Below are 21027 nucleotides of genomic sequence, written 5' to 3' on the forward strand. Positions count from 1 at the left end.
TGACGGTAGATTAACCTTTAAACCACAGGAACGGTGATATCCGATCAAAAACGAATGACGTGGTATAAAGTATATTGAAGAAATCACGTGACTATATATATATATCAGAGAGCTTTGATGATCCGATCGTCGGCTAAATGATTTATTGAGCCTTCACTTGTTCCGAAATCTTGAAATGACGATAAATGACTTTATCTGATACACGCTGAGTGAACATATTGAATTACAAACTTCAACACCTACCATCAACACTAGATCTACTGACCAAAATCAATCACCACTTTGGAATTTGGAGATAACAGCTTTCAAGATCTTGTAATTATCAAACATGTCTATACCGGTCCAGTCGAGCAATAAAGTCTCTTTTACTGATTTCATCGTCAAGAAATGTAAAGAGCAACCGTTTGTACCTATAGGTCAGTGAGAGTCTTTACGACTAGTATTGGATCTCTGACAGATTGAAGTATTTTGAATCAGGTTGCCTGGCTACTGTTGGTGCTTTATTAGGAGCTACTTATCACTTAAGGAAGGGAAATAGGAATAAATTCAATCAGTTCTTGAGATTACGTGTATAGTGAGTTGAGCCGGACTGTATCAAGAAGCGATTATTGACAATTATTTCTAATGGACTTACAGCGCACAAGGAGCAACAGTTGTAGCTTTGATGATATATGGTGGAGTCGCATTTACGAATGATCAACAACAAGCCAATTATATACGTAATCGAATTGCTTTAGGTAAGCTCATTCTTTACTTCTATTTTTTGTTTGGAAGTACAAGAAGCTCATGAAATGATGAAACAGGTGAAATACCAGCAGATACATATTATCCAGGACGTAGGGATGTTCCTAGACCACCTAAAGAATCAACAATACCATTTGAATTTCCTACTGATCCTTCTCCCGCTCCTCCCAAAGTACAAACAGATATTCCTACTTCATTACCTGAATCCCTATCAACAGCAGTTGATGCTCCACCTTCACTGTCTAAGGATAATTCAACAGGTACAGGAGGTGGATATCCTTTAAGAAAAGAAGAAAGGATGAAAGTTTCGGATTTCGCAAAGAGGTTGAGGGAAGCTGAACAATTGCATAAAGAAGAAGAGGCCGTAAAAAGCGCAAGGAAATAGGTGATTTCGAGTACGTTGAAATGAGGATTGTTCAGACGAGTATCAGAGGCCATGATCATGTATTATTATGACATTTTGCGCATCTGCATGCATACTATATCAATATTTTGCATCGACAGAGGGATTTTAAACAATTACCATTTCTGAAGTTCTGAATTCATCGGAAAACTCAAAGTGGAGGTTGTCCAATTTTGTTTGGCTCAAATACACTGAATGACTTTGCTTTCTCAAAGATACTGTTTGCATCGAATTCTTTGTGATTTAGCCCTACCTGCCGATCAGCCGATACTATAGATCAGTCACTACAGTCTCTTCGTCCATCTGATCTACATTGTATTTGATAAGATGCATCGAGATAATCCATACTTGATCAAGAAACCGGATTTCGCTAGATTAGCATCACGATATCCTGATTTTGCTCAATAGTGAGTAAGCGTTGTCTGAGTCGAATTCCTGCATCGCCGCACAAACGGAAAGAAGACTTCACTGATGTTCATATTGTAGTGTAACTATATCAGAAGAAGGATACGCCTCTATTGACTTTCAGGATGCACCAGCACTTCGTTCGCTTACCAGTTGCCTATTGAAAGAAGATTGGAACTTAGATGTTGAATTGACAGAAGATAGATTATGTCCTGCTGTAAGCTATTCGGGGTCAAAGGAGGACTCAATTTATCATTCAGCCAGCTAATAAAGCCTCTGATGGTAGCTACCCAATCGGTCAGTTATTGGGACAACCTGCGTCTCCCCAGATTTAGTAAAACTGATATCTGAAGATTTTAGATTGGACTACCTCTTTCACGTTCTCGACCTTGAACCTTATTTTGCCTCATCATCTACCAATCAACCACTAAGAGTTCTCGATATGTAAGCTATCCTCAATTTCATATCCGGCCTTAACTAACATACTCGGTTTGCGTTGTCAGAGGGACCGGTGCTTCTGCAATTTATCCTATATTGTTACATAGATTGAGACCGAAAGCGAAAATCACTGCGACAGGTAAGAAAGTTGATATGAATGCAGACCTTAGCATTGTTGATCATTTTAAGCTATCGTAGAGATCGACGAGATATCGTATAAATATTCGTTAACGGTACTTTCCAAAAACTCCATCCCATCTACATCAATTGAAATTCTTCGCGCATCTTCTAAACAACCAATATTGTTCCCGATATTAGATGGAAATGAGGAATGGAATCTAACAATTTGTAATCCTCCCTTTTTCGGATCGGAAGAAGAGATGAAAGAAGGTCAAAATGGTAAAGAAAGAGGTGCACATGCTGTATGTAACGGCGATAAATTGATTTGGATATATCCTGATAATGTACTCATTGTGGGTGCAGGCTTCCACAGCTGCCAATAACGAATTGATAACTCCAGGAGGTGAAGTCGCATTTGTTGGGCAGATGATCGAAGAATGTCTTAAAAGTGGAGAAAGGTGTTGGTGAGTCAACTTTTTGAGGTAAAGATAATTATCGTTTCCGTTATGTCAAGCTGATGACGATCGATCAGCTGGTACACTTCGCTAATTGGCAAATTCTCTTCGCTTTCACCTTTGGTTGAATTACTGCGAAAAAACAAGGTAAGTGGGTGAAGGAGAATATGTTGACAGCCAATTGATAGACATTGGACAGGTTGATAATTACTTGTTGAAGAATATCAAACAATCAAAGACTGTCAGGTGGATATTAGGATGGTCTTTCTCATCAATACGTATACCCGATGTGAGGTTTTTTCGACGTATCATTATATGCTTTTTCAAAGAGCTGAATCTCATCCTCGAACTCATGTTAAAGACAATAGCAAGACCCGAAGACGTTGTTCCCAATACCTCGTTTACTCGCTTACTACCTCCTCCAAATACCTTCTCACACAGACCTGAACCTGGTATACCGATTGACGAACTACAAAAAAGAGTTATCGAAGTGTTGAAAAGTATTTCTTTAGACCCTTCGAATACATCGCTGGACCCTGCAGAATATAAAGTTGATGATTCAGAAACGAGCACTATCATATTGAATCCTCTTTCGAATTCTTGGTCTAGATCAGCTAGAAGAGCTCAAGCTCGACTACCCTCTGTACCTGCGAATGATCCAGAAATCGAAGCTGAAGTGCAAAACGAGGAGAAAAATGCAGAAGCTATATTTAAGGCGGAAATGAAGTTCATACCACCTTTGACATCGAACGATTTTTCTTCAATAAGCTTGGAATGGATAGAAGGTAGAGATAGAACATTAGTAGAGGGATTATGGAAATTTTTACTTAATAAAGCTGAATTGATCGGGAAGAAGGAAGAGAGGGACGCTGGTTATGGTGCAAGACTAGGAGGTGGACAATGGCAAAGAGGTAAAGGGCGCGAACGAGAACGTGGACGTAGAAATGGTGGGAGTAAAGGTGGAAGTGATTGGCCCAATAAGAACGAGAGAAAAGAAGGCGAAGAGGATGGGATGAACGAGAATAGAAGATACGGTCAGAGAAGACGATTGGTATGAGATTAGCACTTCTTAAGGAAATGATATTTCAGTGAATATCTTTTAGACAAATTGAGTTGTACGAATGGTGTCATTATGTCTACAAGTATAATTTCGCTATGCTATACATGAACGATTTGTTCTTTATGCTGGATTTCCCTCTGAAGATGAAGGTGGTGGTACCCAATCTTGACCCTGTTGTTTCAATTTTGATATATGTCGATGAGGATAACGTTCAGTTATAGCTCGCATTTGTGCTAATTCCTTACGTCTCGCTCGATTGCACATCTCCCTAAGAGAACGAGATAGATCATTAGTTACAAATAGATGTCTGAGAATCTCATCGATTGTCATGAACGCTGCAATGAGCAGTAAAGATGACTCACCATTGGAATCCTGATATCAAGATGAAGCTTCCTACTGCCCAATTTGCTGCTGACCAAGGTTCTAATAATTTGCGAATCAGCGATGATCCTTAATTTCAAGATAATTTACAAACAGAATACTTGACTCACTCCTCGATCCTAAAAACCTTACTGCTCCTAAACCCGTTCCACCGGCAATACCATATAATAAACTATTTCTCGCACATGGTATCTTTCCTATATTCTGTAAATCTTCTGTAGGGCGTATACGCTAATATCCGAACAATGATATACAATTAGCTTGATCATAAAACACCTCGATCGCTTGTTGGAGTATAATATGTGTATTATCTTGGGATCAATGAAAATACCACTTACGCTCAATGCTTTCTTCAAATCTTCGGATGCATCTCCAGTTAAATTCTCATCAGCTTTTATAGGTTCTGCATCAGGTGTGATTGGACTGTTTCCCGCTGGAATGTTTAAGGGGGCATTGACTGGTCTGGAAGATGATGCCTCATTCGATTGAACAGAAGTGGTTGAGGTCGAAGATGACGATGGAGAAGATCCGAACCAAGGCATTATGGATATATTAAACGATGACTAAAGCAAATTCTATTGGGTTGGAGCGTTATATATATAAGCGTTATATTCAATGTCGATGGAGCTAGCTTCAAGTTCAGAGAACAATAAGATATATATAGGTAGATCATCGATGCATTCTTGACTTTCCAACTTTTCTAGAACCGCGTTCAGCTCCGACGTAATATACTCCAATCACGTGACTTTTATCTTTCCGAGAAATGACGGTCTATAATCGCCTACAATTGACTTTTTAACTTTCTTTGAGATGATATTTGCATACTCAGGCGGCAAAATTGAAATGTTCAGACCTCGTCCAGCTCAACAGACGGCTGTCTCTCAGAATTCAGAAGCTGGACCTTCGATCAACGTTATTACTAGTCCCGATATAGGTCAAGGCAACGATGTTTCGACAACGTCAATACCAGGTCCTTCGGCCGAGGATCAATCTTTCGTATCGAGGATCATGTCAGACAAGTGAGTCGTTGATCCATACGATAATGTTGCTCTATATGCTTATCCTCCCTTCTGAAGCCCATACTTCTCTGCTGGTGCTGGTCTAATGGTAAGTCCAATTGCTAACACTGTTCATCGCTTGAGCTCTTGCTGATCAGAGAATATATAGGGTATCGGAGTAGTCCTAACGGTTCTTCGAAGATCAGTCACTTTGGGAACAACATTTGCTCAACGTCGTATGTTAGTAACACTTGAAATCCCTTCAAAAGATAGATCATATCCTTGGTTCTTGGAATGGATGGCAGCTCAGTCCGCTTCTCAAGTTGGAAAAGGAAAAAAACCAATGGGATTCAGAAGTCACGAATTAGCTGTTGAAACAAGTTATAAACAACATGAAAATGGAAGTTCAGAAGCTGTGTTTAATCTTGTTCCTGGACCTGGTACTCATTATTTCAAGTATCAAGGTACTTGGTTTCAAGTAAGTATATTTTTTCCCCTTCGATTGCAAATCATATACTGATTAAGTTTTAAATTAGGTAAAAAGAGAAAGAGATGCGAAACTTATGGATCTTCATTCTGGATCTCCATGGGAAACTCTAACTTTAACGACTCTCTCAGCATATCGACATTTGTTTTCATCTCTCTTAACTGAAGCTAGAGCTCTCGCTGAAGCATCTACTGAAGGAAAAACAGTAGTTTATACTGCTTGGGGAGTTGAATGGAGACCGTTTGGTAAACCTCGGGGTAGGCGTGAGATGGGAAGTGTTGTATTAGCCGAGGGAGTTTCTGAAAAGATCGAAACGGATTTGAGGAGTTTTCTAGGAAGAGGAAAATGGTATGCAGAAAGAGGTGAGCTGGATAAAATATTCTGCTGGAAAAATCAATTGGCAAGCTAACGAAAATATGGTGTCCAGGTATACCGTATCGAAGAGGATATCTTCTACACGGACCGCCTGGATCTGGGAAAACATCATTCATACAAGCTTTAGCAGGATCGTTACATTACAATATATGTTTACTGAATTTAGCGGAAAGAGGATTGACGGACGACAAATTGAATCATCTGTTGGGTTTGGTACCGGAAAGAAGTTTCATATTGTTAGAAGATGTAGATTCAGCTTTCAGTAAAAGAGTGCAGACTTCTGAAGACGGGTAAGTCATCTTTTTGGCTACGGCATATAATGGTCAATTAGGCTGACATCCGATAAAGATACAAATCATCAGTAACTTTTTCAGGATTGCTGAACGCTTTGGATGGAGTAGCTTCATCAGAAGAAAGAATAATCTTTATGACTACGAATCATTATGAACGATTAGATCCAGCTTTGATTAGACCCGGAAGAGTAGATCTACATGAATTACTGGATGATGCAAAGGGCGAACAAGCCAAGAGGTTATTCATCAAGTTTTATGGTAATTCGACTACCACTATTGAGAATGGACAAGAAGTTGAGAAAGGTAGAATATTACGTGAAGGTGAAATACCATTGACGGATCAAGAAGTAGAAGATCTAGGTAATCAAGTGCAGAAGATCATTGAGGATGAGTATTCGCGGGGAAGGACAATAAGTATGGCTAGTTTACAAGGGCTTTTCATACGGACTGGTGCGCAGGAATGCTTGGAGGGGATAAGAGAGTTATGTAGACCTTCAGAATAGGGTAGATGATCTTCCTAATCCCGCCAACATGCAACAGGTTGAGAGGAAGAGGAAATCTGACGTGTTCCACGTTTCCATTCTCTGATTTCTTCCTTTGATTGACCTCATACTGTACTCGCTCCATTATGATGTGTCTTTGAGGAGGTTCAAACAAATTGACTTTCCAATCATTCCAGCTCCTCGCTTTGGAAAATTGACAGAAATTTGTTAAGCCATGAAAATAGACTCGCAACTGACCTGAACGCTGAACTTAGTACCTCACTCTTGTAAATTCACCAAATTGCAAATCTCACCTGTATCAATTGATCATCCCCCTCGCTAGATTGCCTAGCTATATAAACATGTCTACTCAAAATACTTCTGAGAATGAGAATGCCAGTACCGATGGTGCTCACTCACCTAGCCAAAACACCAGCGCTAACGAAGTCCGATCAAATATGACCACGGTGTACATCAAACCTGAGCTTAGACAATGGGAAACTCCCAGAGGAGACCTATCATTCAATATTTATCATGATTCCAAATATGACTCTGGAAATGCTCAGCGAGAGGTATTAGACCATTCAACAGATCGAATTTGTGAAGCATATAATCGTTTCATGACTCAAGCGCCAAGGGTACAGAAACAGCAAGATTATCTTGATTATTCTTGGAAATGGAAAAACGACGAAGAAAAAGCTCTAAGCGGAGCTAAATACATTACGAGTATTATCAGCCGATTAGTGAATAAAAACTCAGAATCATCTATCAATTTGGTCCAGATAGATAGTATAAATCCAAAAGGATATTCCAATAAATATTTTACTGCTCGAGGAGTAGAATATTCCCAGAAACCTAAATATAATTACTCTCAACGTTCCCAACCAAGTGCCTGATATCAGAAAGATATACATAATTATGCAGGATTTCTTTGCCATTCGCCTGATTTACGATTATATCAAAGCAATGTTGCCATAAGTTGAGGATCTTTGGCGTCAAGGGAACAAGTCCTTTGTCAGCGTCTGTATACATCGTCATACGATTAGGATATTCAAGTCTGAAACGTCATTTTCTTCTTTTGTTAAAGCCATTTCTATGTGGCGGACATCACATATGACGCACGTTAGAGCGAGAAGGCTCTTATGACGATTGTATAGTCGTTCTTTTGTCAGTCCAACCTTTCATGTTCAACCTTTCATGTTCAACCTTTCATATTCAATCTTTCATGACTTTGTTGTAAGTGACTACGTACAATGTTCCTATCTGTTTTAGGGTATGAAAAGCCCCCTGTCAGTTTGAATGCTTTTCGTTCACCTCGTTCAACTCCATTCGCATCCTATCATTCATATCACATCCCCCAATTTCTTTTCAAGACGATATATAATCGCATACGCAATAACTCAAATTACTATTCTTCCCATTCAAAGTATATACAGAGCTGCCACTGATCTCAATTGACAGATCATCATGAGCGAACAAGAGAGATGGGCTATGGTCGACGCCAGTGAATTCGACAATAGGCTCAGGGAAAGCGTCACGAATGATTGGCCAACTTTTGCCCGACCTTTTTTTCCAGAACATGCGGTGTCTACAAAGACACCTGTCGCTTCAACCACCAACCTTGTATGTGTATTAAGCTGTCCTGTCGATGTGGTGGAAAGCTGAGACTTATATGATTACCTGGAACAGCTCAGCGACACTCTCGGCGGAGCAACTTCTGGCTCGGGCCAGGAGTTAGACTTCTTCCCTGTAAGTTTTTCTTGACATGGCAGCTAGAAATGACTAACTGTCGTTGAAGGCTTTTGAGGGAGCAGAAAGACCAACAAATAAATCAGTCCCAGACATCACAATGCCCACAGAAGGCCGATGGCGTGATTTTGATGCGCACGTCCGCTCATATCGTTACTTCACTGACTCGGTAAGCAAAATTTACTATATAATGAATGGATGTGGTTGATCCGCGTTTCAGGATTCGGTACCCCTCTCATGTATCCTTGTTGAACACGGCGCCCCCGTGATTAGAGAATTTCAGGCTAGCTGCGGCCGATCCGATTGTGAATGGTTCAAAATCTGGGAAGATTATTGGCATGGGGAGTCTCCTGAGCAGCAGGACGCTGAGGAAAAGTACAATCAGCTCATGAGAGACCAAGCGATAAGCCTCGTAAGTCGATGTGCAAGCTTGAATGTCGATAGATCTAGCGACCCAGCCACCCGTGTTCCACTTAACATCGCTTGGGGTGGATTTCTTGGTCATGAACATCCAGCAGAATCAACAAAGTCATCGGGCGTCGACACGCCAAAGTAGGGACGAATGAGGAACAGCAATGACACCCGTACAGCTTATAATCTCATCCAAACATTCGTACTCTTTTGCCACTCTCAGTGTTGATATTCTGAACTCGAACTTGATACTCTTTTCTTATTTCACAAACACCATTCGCTCAAAACAAGTCACCCTATTCATCTGGTGATCTGATTATGTAAATATTCGATGCAGCATTTTGTTCAAACTTTTTTGCAATCTTTTCCTTTGGACTCTAGTAAGCTGGTTTAGAGGATCGAAACCCCAGGAGCAGATTGGGCTTGGATCTGGAACAACTTCGGAACAGACATTAAGGAATGTTGCGAACACCAATCTTTGCCGACCAAGATGGGAAGCGGTGTCATAGAGGGAGTGGACCTTTGTCGAGTGGTGTTTCAGGCCTTCCGAGCATTTTATATGTCACCATCGTTGATCACAAAACAGGACCACTAAGATTCGATGACGTATAATTCACCCCCATTCTCCCCAAAGCTATCAGAACCAGTCACAATGTTGGCTTCATACTTCATCTGCCATCTATAGAGCGATTATGACTCTACTGTACTAATGTAAACTCGCTTTGCTAAATGACCTTTGTTTCTCATCACCATTCGCAGTACCTAGACAGTACTGGCTGAGCTTGTATCTCCTGCATAAGCCTTGTTTCATACGTCTCAGAAGAAACGGATCACGAAGATATCACACTTCTAGGCTGAGCCGATTAAGCATAAAAAGGCGTCTTTGCGAAAGAACTCTGTTAACTCGAATGAGAGACGAGTTGTGGATGTCACACCTGGAGACTTCCTGCAGCCTTTGATTATACCACCTGTACAGTATCATTCATCCTTACTCGAAGGAGCAAAGAAGAGTAGTCTCGTATGGTTCTGAACGAGCATGCCATCAGTCAAACACCATTGTACATTGACCGTGGGTCATATCTGTCCTTTGTCAAGGTCAAAAGTGCATGACCAACGTCATGCGTGTTACGCAAGAGAGAGGACCTTAATGGCAAATACAAAATCATCCTTTCTCTGGTCGACCTTTCACGAAAAAGGGCTTCTCACGTACTGTCCTGTCACTGACTCGATCTGTGCAGTACCCACAGTTTCTACCAATATATAAGCCCTCCTGCTTCATGAGTATCCCGACATTACTTGTCTATATACTCAGAACAGCTTTCGTTACAACCCGCCAATAACGTTCTTGAACATCACAAAACCCCATACTCAACTCACTTACCAGGGGATCATTCCTGATTCTCCACAGCGCACGCAGACTAACAGTTGATCAGTACTTCCTAGTGAATTTGAAGATGGATTCCCTAACTACGGGCTCAGATGGCACCGCCACCAGTCTCACCGACGGCGACACTGTTCCAGCTCCCACCGATGGCAATGATACACGAGCCCAGAATTCTGATCAGACCGAAGTACAAAACGGGTCATATGATGTTGATAATCAAAGTCGCTACAATGATGCTCCTCACGGGTGGTATGACACTTCATATATTGTATACTTTCTTTGGGTCGATGCTGATCACAGGGCAATCTGAGCTGAGACTTCCGTCAATTCGAAGCATAACAACTTTCGTCATCGAGTAGAGCTGATGGCTCAAGGAGCTCATAGGTATACATCACTTTTGTTTGGTCAAGAATTTGACCGAAGTGTGCATTACAGATCAACTGATGTCATTACGTTTGTATGAGACATGTCGTCAAGGTTTGTCGGTGGTGAATCGGAGAATTATCGTTGTTCTCGCACTACTTTTCACAAGGTTTCAAATTGGTCACTCAGTATCCAAGGATGATTGCATCCATCGTCTCGTGACCAAAGTAACGTTGTGTTGCTAGCCACGTCACTCCGTCACAACGAAAATTGCTTGATAGCGTCAAACACTTTTCAGAAAATATAAGAGCCCATCTTTTTCGTTCTATTGCCCTCAGAGGTTCCGATCATCCCTTCCGTCCAAAATTGTACTCCTTTCTTCAACCATTATCCCGCCGTACACTGCCTGATCATCTCGCATCTCCAATATGCGATTTTCCATCTCCACCATTATCCTTTCTTTAGCCTTGATGGTATCGTCCTCCACGGCTCTGGAGCCTGGAGAGGTCCCCATCAATGTTGCTGTCCGTTCAGTCAAGTAAGTATCCCCCATCAGTCATTACATTTAGGCAGTATCGTATGACAACATGATCGCCTAAGTATTTTACTGATTCCATTCGATAGTGGTAGAATTGAACATTTCTACGAGCGAGACGCTGTGGAGTACTACAAGTGAGTTGAGGGTGGTCAACCTAATTGGAAACGAGATCCAGCATTGATATACCTTTGTCAGAAAACGAGCCGAATTAGACGAGCGAGAATTAGCTAAACGACAAGACGTAGAAAGTGATTTGTATCCTGTATCGAATGATGGGTCAGGTGTCAAGGCATTGTGAGTGATTCAATTCCCATTGTGCAAATTCCCTATGTGATACTGAAGTTTCCAATTACTAGTTCTGGTGCTGGTAGCCAGTGAATATCGAGTGAGATATGTTCTGCAAGCAGAATCTGAACCTCCAAGATGGTATGATGGAGTTGAGAGTCGTATGGATGTATATTGTATGAATAGCATGAGCATGCATGCTGATCTAGCTCTGAGCTTGTTCAAGCTTTCGAGCTGTTTTGCCCCCTTTTGGTAGTTGGCGGTGAGAGCCGCTTGAATCCCGGTAAACCCTGATAGCATCATTTTATTATCATTTTCAAGGAGGAGGAATCGATCATTACCTCTTAGGTACTCATTTCCATTTCTATCTTTAATTTACCAAATGACATTTACTCCATTTTACTATGATAAATTTTGATTGTAAAAATGGAGCCATGTCCAAAGCAGCTTAGACATAACTCATCCACCGCTGCTTTCGAGGTGGAATTATCACAGCTAGCTTGAAATCGGATTAATCCGAATTACCAGAGTTAACGAAAAATTGAAACGAATTTACGAATGAGAAAATTAGATCAAATCATCGTTTCAACTTGTATTCAAACGGCAAAGTGGAGAACTCAGCAATACTTGTAGATCTATGAAGTAGCAAGCTTTATCCCATCGAGCTCTTCTTTATCCTAAATAACCTGTAATATCGTCATCGGTGTTGAAACAAACATCTTGTTCAACTCGACTATCGTGTAACATCATTCCAAACTGTATCAAGGGAAAAGATCAGAATAAACCAGCGACAAGATGCAGCAGACCATACCGTCTACTACTCCCATTGGGAGCCCCCATTTTGCTCGTAATGACCCTTGGGCTCACGCTTTGATATGCTGTGATCACGATCATGACGCATCAAGCTCCAAACATAATGCATTCAACCAAGTTGCCTTTCACCAGCAACTTCAGTCAAATCTGTCGACAGGCTCCACACCAATACAGCAAGAAGTATATGGTCAAATTCCCCCGAATACTTATCCATCCGCTCAATCCATTGACCAGCCTCAGACAGGAAGATGTGCTGAATTGCGGGCGGATTGTGCTCTTGAAGCTTATTGTTGTGGGGGAGATTATTGCTGCGATGAAGCGCATGGATGCGACAAGTCAAACAATACAGATTATTGTGCCAACCCAGCATGCGAAGAGACTATGAAGGAACCCTGTCATGAAGAGCATCCCTTTCATCCTCAAGGCCTGTGCGGTGACGTCGACTATAGCCATGATCAAGATATGAAGAGTTTAGAAGCATGGGCTGACACCAAAGAAGGCTGCCATGCAATTCAGCAATTGGTAAGTCAATCTTTTTTTCCTTCTCTTCTTCCTTCTGTTGATACTCGTCACCCCGACGTACCCTTTGCTGACTTCAATGATAACATCCTGCTTCATCGATACAGCTGGAATGTTGTAACCAGCCAGATTGTGATATACCGGTTTGTCCTACCGAAAACGAGAGCATCCATCCTCCTGCGCCGGATCCACTAGCCGCTATTTTTGGCTCGATGGTGGCTCAGCCGATCGAGCCTTCCCTTACAGCAGGTGGATTGTCTTCAGATGTCGAAGCGATGTCACACACTTGCCATTGGGGCAACTGTCACCTGGTATTCAAGTCTATGCCTGATCTTCTCGCTCATGTCGCTGCGGACCACCTAAGCGCATGGAGCTCAGGCAGCGGGCCCAAATCCACTGATGCCGCTCAGAATCAGCAATCAACACTTAGCGTACCCCCGCCTCAGCAAATGCCGAATGCTATGGCGCCAGCGAATTTTGCTTCCACCCCGCCGCTTCAGATGACCAACAATGTCACAAGTGGGATCACCATTAATTCTACGTTCCCAACTCCCCAAGAATCAGAGACAGATCGATTGCTCTCATGTCTATGGGACGATTGTTTCCCAATGACGGACATGCCTGGCTCCATAGGTGACACTTTCTCTCAACATAACCCATCGCAATCGCTTACTCAGCAAATCCCCCATATGCACTCTCATACCCATAATCAACCGCATGACCACACTAACGCCAGTGGCGAGCCATTCAGCCCTGGTACTATGCTTCGACACGTCCTTGAAGAGCACTTGGGTGTCCCAGGATCCATTATCGGGTGGCCGACGGAACCTCAGCAGGGCCAGCAAGTCGATAAGAACCACCATCATCATCATGTTGATCCTCACCATTTAGCTCATCATCACGATCATTCCCATGCCCATCCTTACTCACATCACCATCATGGTCACTCTCATTTGCATTCCACCAATTTGGACCATCCATTCCCAACACCCCCTTCCACCGTGGAGACCCGATTATCGACTTCGCCCACACCAAACTTTGGGTCCAGCCATGATCTATCGGGAAATATCAGTAAAGCAAGTAAGACCAACGCGATCAAAGCGAATGGAAACGGATTAATTTGCCTTTGGCCTGGATGCCCAATCGACCATGTTTTCCAAGATTCAGCTAGTCTAATGGATCATTTGTCTGAGGTGCACATTCCGAAAGGTAAAGACTCATACACTTGTCATTGGGACAATTGCGGTGAGGGCCAAGGACGGACATTTAAATCCCGTCAAAAGGTTTTGAGGCACTTGCAGTCTCATACGGGTCATAAACCGTTTGTTTGTGGAGTATGCGATCAAGCTTTCTCAGAAGCCGCGCCTCTTAGCGCTCATATGCGAAGACATGCTCAGCAAAGTGAGTCTACTGAGCAGTTATCAAAAGTGATTACAGCTGATCTTCGACGTTGTAGAACCTTTCAAATGCGAGTACCCAGGTTGTGGGAAGACTTTCGCAGTATCATCGTCTTTGACTATTCATATGGTATGTCACTTTTATACGAGAGTTGTGAATAAGCCTTGACTGATTCAATCAATGTCAAATTAGCGTACTCACAACGGAGAGAAGCCATACATCTGTCCCCACTGCGATCGAGGATTTGTAGAAGCTTCAAATCTAACGAAACACGTAAGTTGTGTGTTGTCGGTGTCGTATGTAATCAATAAACCTGTGCGGTAGCTGACAAAGATCCCCCTACTCACTCTTCATCACGGTAACAGATTCGTACCCGTAAGTCTTACTATATTTGATTGGTCCCCCAGAGGTAGTTTTACTGATATCGATATCGCTACGTAGATACCGGCGAAAGGCCTTTTTCATGTTCGCATCCGGGATGTGGCAAGAAATTTTCAAGACCTGATCAACTGAAAAGACATATGTTAGTACACAATAAACCTCAAGGACAACATGCTAGAAGGAGAAATTCTGTCCAGACTGCTAAATCTGAGCAGAAGGCAGCGCCAAGTAGTGTCAATGTTGGACACAATCAGAATACCATTCAAGCTACAGCTTGATCGAAGTGATTCGATGCAGTGGGAGGATATACCTTGAGACTTAATGTGAGGAACTCATTCATGGTATTCGTTTAATGGGGAAAGCCGATGCGAACTTTATGATAGAAAATCAAGAATCAACATTCAAACAGTGGATGATTGTACTATTCCTAGGCTGGTATGCAATCAATCCAGACCAATTTTATCTATTCATGATGTACATTGACGGATACGAAATCAACGAAATTTACATCTGCGTTTAAATATCGTATAAAATTTGATTTAATCTTTATGTAATGTAAATTGTTAAAACGTAATTTTATAAATCAACAGCCATTTTAGCTTCTTTAATTCTTAAAATTCTTAATAATTCTTCAGCTCTATCACGTTGAGGTGAATTTGAAATTGAAATTTTTTCAAGATATTGTGAAGCTAAAATTAAATCACCCAAAGGTTTACCATTTAAATCTTCTTGTTTTTTTTCTTGTTTTTCTGATAATAATAATAAATCACGCATTTCAAATTCTGCAATTGATAAATAACTTGAACTTAATTCATTTATTCCAATTCCAATTCCATTTCCATTAAATTTTTCATTTAATGCAATTAATTTACGATGAAATCCAATACTCTCTTCAATTTGACCTAAAGTAAAATGTAATGAAGCTAATTTTAATAATATAGTAGGTGTTTGAATTCTATCTGCACCTAATAATGCTCTTGTATGTGCAAGAATTGCGTCAGGTAATCTAAAATACAAAAATCAATTAAATGTCTCTTTTCGAAAGTTGAATTTGAAAGCAAAGCTGGACTTACCGCTTTAAATTCTCGTATACTGTAGCTAAAGCGGTCCACATCCTACAATCATATGGTCTATATCATCATGTTAGTTGAGGTAGGTCTCTTGGATAACGCCGACAACTCACCTCAATGATGTAGCTTGATTATAGTACTCTATAGCGTACATCGGCATATCTAGCAATTCATACGCTTGACCTAAGCCATACCATGCTCGGTAATCCTTGGCATTGACATCTAAGCGCAATTCAGTCCATCAGCTTAGCTTTACCTCATTTTCCAATTAAGACACTTGCCTATTGCTTTTCGATACGCCTCAATTGCCGCATGAGAATTCTTCAACTCTACAAACTCGTGTCCCATCAAAGTCCATGCAGGTAGGTATTCTCTATTAAGCATGAGAGACCGTTTGAAGTAGGTTATTGCTTTTGTGTGATCTGCTCTAGAAGAGTAATAATTTCCTACGTCCGTCCAAAACGGGCTGAATTAGCTGGCGAGTTCGCAGGATTTACAGAGGAATTAGTCCCCGACTCACCAATCAAACAACAAACTTCCGCTCTATTCCTATCGATCTCTGCGTACTCATGAGCCAATTTACCCAATTTGGCCTGCTTATTCATAACGTATAACATATTAGAGTATATATCTACTTCTTCCATTCTGAAAGGATCTGCAGCTTGTACGGCGTCAAACTCTTTTTCGGCAGTCTCGAAATCTGATCATAGAAGTTAGGGTTGATCAGCTTCCTATTCCGAGGACGAAATTCGACATAAAAAGCTGACCTCTCATATGGTAATATACCATTGCGCGCTGAGCTTTGAGATGTACACTATCAGGAAATATCTCCAGTAGTTCCTTGATCATGCTCATCACTAATTCTGTGGCTGTGTGTAGGTCAAGCATACAGCTTATGGCAAAGAAGGTCAACATTGTTGAAGATGGCAATTCTTCTTTTAGCGATATGAACTAGTTTAGAAGAAATGTCAGCGCTGATCGCGATCATCAGATCACTTGAAACAAGCATTTGATGACTGTACAACTAAATTTGGAGATGTTCAGGGGGCCAGAGCGTAGCATAACTCACCATATCAGCTGAATAGACCAATTGAGCCATTTGACTCCACGCACTCCAATTATACGGTTTCATCCTCACGCTATCTGCCAAGCATTTCAAAGCTGGTGGCCTTTTATCCAATCGCATGTAGCATAAACCCCTTAAGTACAGTAGATAAGGATCTTTCTCGTCATTCAACTCTGTTAAAAGTGGCGATAAGGCAGGATAAAGCGCTAGGCGTTCTTCTTTCGTGTCTAGGAAATGCGGTAAAGATTCTTGAGCTTTACGATCTGCCGACTACTCATGAATCTGAAATGTAAGCTATATATCCTTGGACGAGAGATTAGTGAGCTTACCAAGTACATCGAATAGTATTTCAAGAATTTACTTCTACTTCCCCTTGAATCTTTTAATAGCCAAACTACCCTATCATACTCTTTCAAATCGAAATAACCTCTAGCAAGCTGGAATTCATCTTCTTCCAGTATGTCATCTTCCTCTTCTATCTCTATACCGTGCATTGTCCTACCACGAGATGGACCAGCTTCGGCATTGAAGCTCCCTGGACCTGGAGAAGGTAGAAAATCACCTATTGATGGTCTTGGATGAATAGGAGGTGAAGTTGAAGGTAAATTATGAGGTTGAGGAGGAGGAGAAAAAGGTAAATGAGGTGCTTGTCGATATTCTTTAGGTAGTGCGGCTAGTAACTCTGACGACCTGTAATACGCTTATGTAGTTAGCTAAATCTGAGAGTCATATTCAAGACAGCTGACCATTTGGCGGATACCATCAATCCCCTATCTCGTAGTTCACGTATTGACCGGCGCAGATCGTGGGCCATCTGTATCTTGGCGTCTGGAGACATTGTTGGGCTAGGCATCTTGACGCGTTTACTCAGGAGTGACCCGTACTTCTTTGTGCGATCAGGTTGTGAGTATTGAGGTAAATGAGGAGGATCGTCAACGAGACTGATTTCAGCTTGGAGACGCGAATAAATAGTTTAATCTTGAACAACAACAAATCCAATCAATGCGGGGTACCCACGTGCCACATGGCGGAAATACGGCGATACCCGTCGATCCCCCTTACTCGCATCCTCGACCGTTGACAAAGACATCATACATAATACTACTCTGTTCAATTCGACTGTCACTCATAGTAATTATCCTGGAACAACATTGATCGTTATACATTAACCTTCTACATTCAATCTGTCGCTTATTCGCTCTCAGCTGCTGCAGGTGAAGTACTGGAGATTTAAAATCTCAACGTCTTAACCTGTAAACCCTTTTCCACAAAAATCACGCTGTGAAAAGAAGTCTTTCTTACACTTGTTTTCATCCCCTTTTTGCACGTTATGGCTGCTTCAGGTACCAAACGACCGTACACAGAAGACCCTGCTGGAAGACATGACCGAAGTCGCGAACATCATCGAGATCGAAAGCACGATGATGATAGAAGATCGAAACCCAAAGATTGGAGGGATGCCTTCTTAGATGAAGATGAACCTAGACGAAGAAGAAGTAGATCTCGTGAGCGTGAGAGAGATTATCATCGAAGAGATGAAAATAGAACTAGGGAAAGGAGGTATAGTAGAGACTACGATGATAGGGATCGAGATAGGAGGAGAAGTAGTGGTTTCGATAATAGAGAAAGGGATCATCGTGAACGTGAGCCCGAGAAGGGAGATGGTTATCATAAACGTCATAGTGACCGACATGATTATAGTAGTCGAAATAATGATAAACCAAAGATGAGCAGAAATGACGATAGGGAGGAAGGCGAGTACGTTTCATTCACTCTGGTCGCCATTTGGTCTTGAAAGATGGCATGAATACTGATTCTCCCTTTGATCGTTTAGGCTTGAGGCTTCACCACCCAAACCGCCTGTGCCCCTGCCTGTATCCAAAGCACTCTCAGCTTCACCTTCACGATCCTCAGTGACTACTAGTCCTTCCCGTTCAATAAGTCGACCACCCCCTGTGGGACCCAAAGCAAGTTTTCAGTCGCTCTCCATACCTTCTCAACCTCGGGCGTCAACCTCTGCTAGACCACCTCCACCTTCGAATCGATTCTTCGAATCTGAATCTTCCGCTCAAGTTGCAAAAGCGGAAGAAGCGAAACCCGATGAAGAGGAAGAACCGATTAGTGTTCTGGAGGAGGAAGTAGATACTGAGAAAATACTGGCTGAACGAAGAAGGAAACGGGAGGAAATCATGGCTAAATTCCGGGCAAACGGTGGTAAACCAATAAATGCGTCTACCCCGCAAACCGTTCAAGGGGAACTACCTGGAACAGGTACTGGTGCTGAAAGTGTCACCAGCGCAGGCACAAGAACTGGCTATCAAACTGGATTGTCAGTCACCGGGGCTACCCCACTTTTCAAGCAACTTGGAACACACTCTGTTACCGGTACATCTGCTCCCACACCCATTGCGAATTCTCCTGCTCTAGCATCAACCCCATTAGGCAAAGATTTCGACTTAACCAAACAAGCCGATTCTGCGGGAGAATCGGAACTACCAGCTTCTACTCGCGCTGAAGGGGTAGGGGCGGATATGATGATCAGTGCTGCCGATTATGATCCCACGCAAGATATGATGGCGGACCAAGAGAAACGACGTAAAGATATGGAAGCTATCCAAGTGAAACCTTCAGACGTGGCTTCAGGGGTAGGAGAACCGATAGTAGTAGAAGATCAAACGGCAAAACCAGTAGAGGAAGAATGGGAAGAAGTCGAAATTGAGGAAGAAGATGAAGACGATGACGAGTTTGATATGTTTGCCAACTTTGGGGATGAACCTAAAGAAAAGAAGAAACGTAAAGTCACAATCCGTCGGCTCAAAAATGCGAATGGCAACGCTGCAAATGGTGGACAAGAGCCCCAAATCGTTAAGAAACCAGCTAGTACGATCGCAGCTGAAGTTGTGGATAATGTAGACGATACAGAAGGATACTATAAGATCACCCCTGGGGAGATTCTGGACGATGGACGATATCAGGTCACGATCACTCTCGGAAAAGGAATGTTCTCCGCCGTGGTAAAAGCAAAAATCCTCAAAGCTGTTAATCAACAACGAAGACAGGATGTAGTGGGTAAGGAGGTTGCCATCAAAGTTATCAGAAGCCAAGAGAGCATGTGAGTCAGCTTCCAGTCGATTATTTTTGTGAGTCGCTCATGAAGCTGACTTTTTTTCGACTTCCAGGTATGTAGCTGGACGCAAGGAAGCTCAAATTGTCAAAAAGCTAAATGATGCTGATCCGGAAGATAAGAAACATATAGTAAGGATGGAAAGGACATTCGAGCACAAAGGGCATCTGTGTATCGTCACAGAATCGATGAGGTGAGTTGGCCACATCCTGCAATCGAGAATGTAAGCTCATTGTCATGACAGCATGAACCTCCGAGATGTAATCAAGCGATTCGGAAAAGATGTTGGCCTGAATATGCGAGCGGTACGAGCTTATGCGCATCAGCTGTTCCTGGCATTGAGCTTGATGCGGAAATGTGGAATTGTGCATGCCGACATCAAGCCTGATAACGTGTTGGTGAGTTTAGAAATGGGCCTGCCGGAGTTGCTCTTCGGCTAACCTATGTGACTTGCAGGTATCCGAGAACAAAGCTACACTCAAAGTTTGTGACCTCGGATCGGCAGCCGAGATCTCTGAAGGCGAGATAACACCTTATCTCGTTTCTCGTTTCTACAGGGCCCCTGAAATCAGTAAGCTATATTGGCTCTACAAATATGTGCCTTGCTTGTAGCTTATATCGTTATTTGCAGTACTGGGTTTATCTTATGACACTGCTATCGACATGTGGTCAATCGGTTGTACTTTATACGAGCTATACACAGGCAAGATTCTCTTTCCGGGTCGCTCTAACAATCATATGCTGTTACTACAAATGGAGCTGAAAGGCAAGATCAATCATCGAATGATAAAGAAAGCCAATTTTGGTAATCTCCACTTTGATGATTCGCTTAATTTTGTCAGTATAGAGAAAGAAAAAATTACTGGCCAGGTGAGTTGAACGAATTGGCGGAGAGGCATCGACTAATCGCTGATGGCTGATTGTGATTTGTTCAAATAGGACGTCGCGAAAACTTTGGTGATATCCAAAGCTACGAAGGATCTACGAGCTAGACTGCTACCTCCATCTTCGGTTCAATTGAAAATGAAAGATGAAGAATTGAAGCAATTGACCAATTTCATCGATCTATTGGAAAAATGCTTGCAACTTGATCCTTCTCGACGTATCACTCCTAGAGATGCACTCATCCATCCTTTCCTTACAAGTGTTTAGTTGTATATAGACAGATATCGATATGTATATTGTATCTAAGTAGAGTAATAACATATGCATCGAGCATCAAATGAACCGCACATTTGATGAGGAAGGGATAAATGCCACACGAGCCAAAAATGAGATAATACCG

The 21027-nt window shown here is 42.0% G+C and overlaps 10 protein-coding genes across 10 annotated transcripts; 8 read left to right on the forward strand and 2 right to left on the reverse strand.

The window, feature by feature from the left end:
* Positions 1 to 328: 328 nt before the first annotated feature.
* On the forward strand, positions 329 to 1129 carry I206_100498 (uncharacterized protein; the record flags this gene model as incomplete). Its single annotated transcript, XM_019152606.1, has 4 exons — positions 329 to 416; positions 478 to 574; positions 637 to 737; positions 804 to 1129. The coding sequence occupies 4 exons, from the start codon at positions 329 to 331 to the stop codon at positions 1127 to 1129; spliced, it is 612 nt and encodes a 203-aa protein (XP_019014744.1).
* Positions 1130 to 1474: 345 nt separating this feature from the next.
* On the forward strand, positions 1475 to 3622 carry I206_100499 (uncharacterized protein; the record flags this gene model as incomplete). Its single annotated transcript, XM_070202216.1, has 9 exons — positions 1475 to 1554; positions 1634 to 1769; positions 1839 to 1996; positions 2056 to 2129; positions 2189 to 2412; positions 2474 to 2574; positions 2643 to 2712; positions 2765 to 2854; positions 2927 to 3622. The coding sequence occupies 9 exons, from the start codon at positions 1475 to 1477 to the stop codon at positions 3620 to 3622; spliced, it is 1629 nt and encodes a 542-aa protein (XP_070058317.1).
* Positions 3623 to 3745: 123 nt separating this feature from the next.
* On the reverse strand, positions 3746 to 4548 carry I206_100500 (uncharacterized protein; the record flags this gene model as incomplete). The annotated part of the gene is made up of 4 exons (XM_019152604.1): positions 3746 to 3893; positions 3988 to 4048; positions 4117 to 4237; positions 4345 to 4548. 4 exons carry the CDS (start codon positions 4546 to 4548, stop codon positions 3746 to 3748), a joined length of 534 nt encoding a protein of 177 aa, XP_019014742.1.
* A 301-nt stretch (positions 4549 to 4849) lies between these two features.
* I206_100501 (uncharacterized protein) lies at positions 4850 to 6662 on the forward strand (the record flags this gene model as incomplete). The annotated part of the gene is made up of 6 exons (XM_019152603.1): positions 4850 to 5025; positions 5083 to 5113; positions 5174 to 5482; positions 5541 to 5853; positions 5919 to 6156; positions 6215 to 6662. The coding sequence occupies 6 exons, from the start codon at positions 4850 to 4852 to the stop codon at positions 6660 to 6662; spliced, it is 1515 nt and encodes a 504-aa protein (XP_019014741.1).
* Positions 6663 to 7003: 341 nt separating this feature from the next.
* I206_100502 (uncharacterized protein) lies at positions 7004 to 7537 on the forward strand (the record flags this gene model as incomplete). Its single annotated transcript, XM_019152602.1, has 1 exon — positions 7004 to 7537. The coding sequence occupies one exon, from the start codon at positions 7004 to 7006 to the stop codon at positions 7535 to 7537; it is 534 nt and encodes a 177-aa protein (XP_019014740.1).
* A 571-nt stretch (positions 7538 to 8108) lies between these two features.
* Positions 8109 to 8946, forward strand: I206_100503 (uncharacterized protein; the record flags this gene model as incomplete). Its single annotated transcript, XM_019152601.1, has 4 exons — positions 8109 to 8264; positions 8331 to 8390; positions 8440 to 8559; positions 8611 to 8946. The coding sequence occupies 4 exons, from the start codon at positions 8109 to 8111 to the stop codon at positions 8944 to 8946; spliced, it is 672 nt and encodes a 223-aa protein (XP_019014739.1).
* Positions 8947 to 10976: 2030 nt separating this feature from the next.
* On the forward strand, positions 10977 to 11464 carry I206_100504 (uncharacterized protein; the record flags this gene model as incomplete). Its single annotated transcript, XM_019152600.1, has 4 exons — positions 10977 to 11086; positions 11173 to 11220; positions 11282 to 11380; positions 11443 to 11464. 4 exons carry the CDS (start codon positions 10977 to 10979, stop codon positions 11462 to 11464), a joined length of 279 nt encoding a protein of 92 aa, XP_019014738.1.
* A 702-nt stretch (positions 11465 to 12166) lies between these two features.
* I206_100505 (uncharacterized protein) lies at positions 12167 to 14760 on the forward strand (the record flags this gene model as incomplete). The annotated part of the gene is made up of 6 exons (XM_070202217.1): positions 12167 to 12706; positions 12811 to 14104; positions 14160 to 14230; positions 14294 to 14374; positions 14467 to 14476; positions 14543 to 14760. The coding sequence occupies 6 exons, from the start codon at positions 12167 to 12169 to the stop codon at positions 14758 to 14760; spliced, it is 2214 nt and encodes a 737-aa protein (XP_070058318.1).
* A 298-nt stretch (positions 14761 to 15058) lies between these two features.
* On the reverse strand, positions 15059 to 17471 carry I206_100506 (uncharacterized protein; the record flags this gene model as incomplete). Its single annotated transcript, XM_070202218.1, has 9 exons — positions 15059 to 15488; positions 15556 to 15612; positions 15666 to 15774; positions 15834 to 15998; positions 16073 to 16252; positions 16320 to 16503; positions 16622 to 16888; positions 16948 to 17308; positions 17365 to 17471. The coding sequence occupies 9 exons, from the start codon at positions 17469 to 17471 to the stop codon at positions 15059 to 15061; spliced, it is 1860 nt and encodes a 619-aa protein (XP_070058319.1).
* A 477-nt stretch (positions 17472 to 17948) lies between these two features.
* Positions 17949 to 20894, forward strand: I206_100507 (uncharacterized protein; the record flags this gene model as incomplete). Its single annotated transcript, XM_019152597.1, has 7 exons — positions 17949 to 18376; positions 18453 to 19730; positions 19798 to 19935; positions 19987 to 20140; positions 20199 to 20313; positions 20374 to 20612; positions 20682 to 20894. 7 exons carry the CDS (start codon positions 17949 to 17951, stop codon positions 20892 to 20894), a joined length of 2565 nt encoding a protein of 854 aa, XP_019014735.1.
* Positions 20895 to 21027: the final 133 nt, after the last annotated feature.

Source organism: Kwoniella pini, chromosome 1, assembly GCF_000512605.2.
Source record: "Kwoniella pini CBS 10737 chromosome 1, complete sequence".
Taxonomy (NCBI): Eukaryota; Fungi; Basidiomycota; class Tremellomycetes; order Tremellales; family Cryptococcaceae; genus Kwoniella; species Kwoniella pini.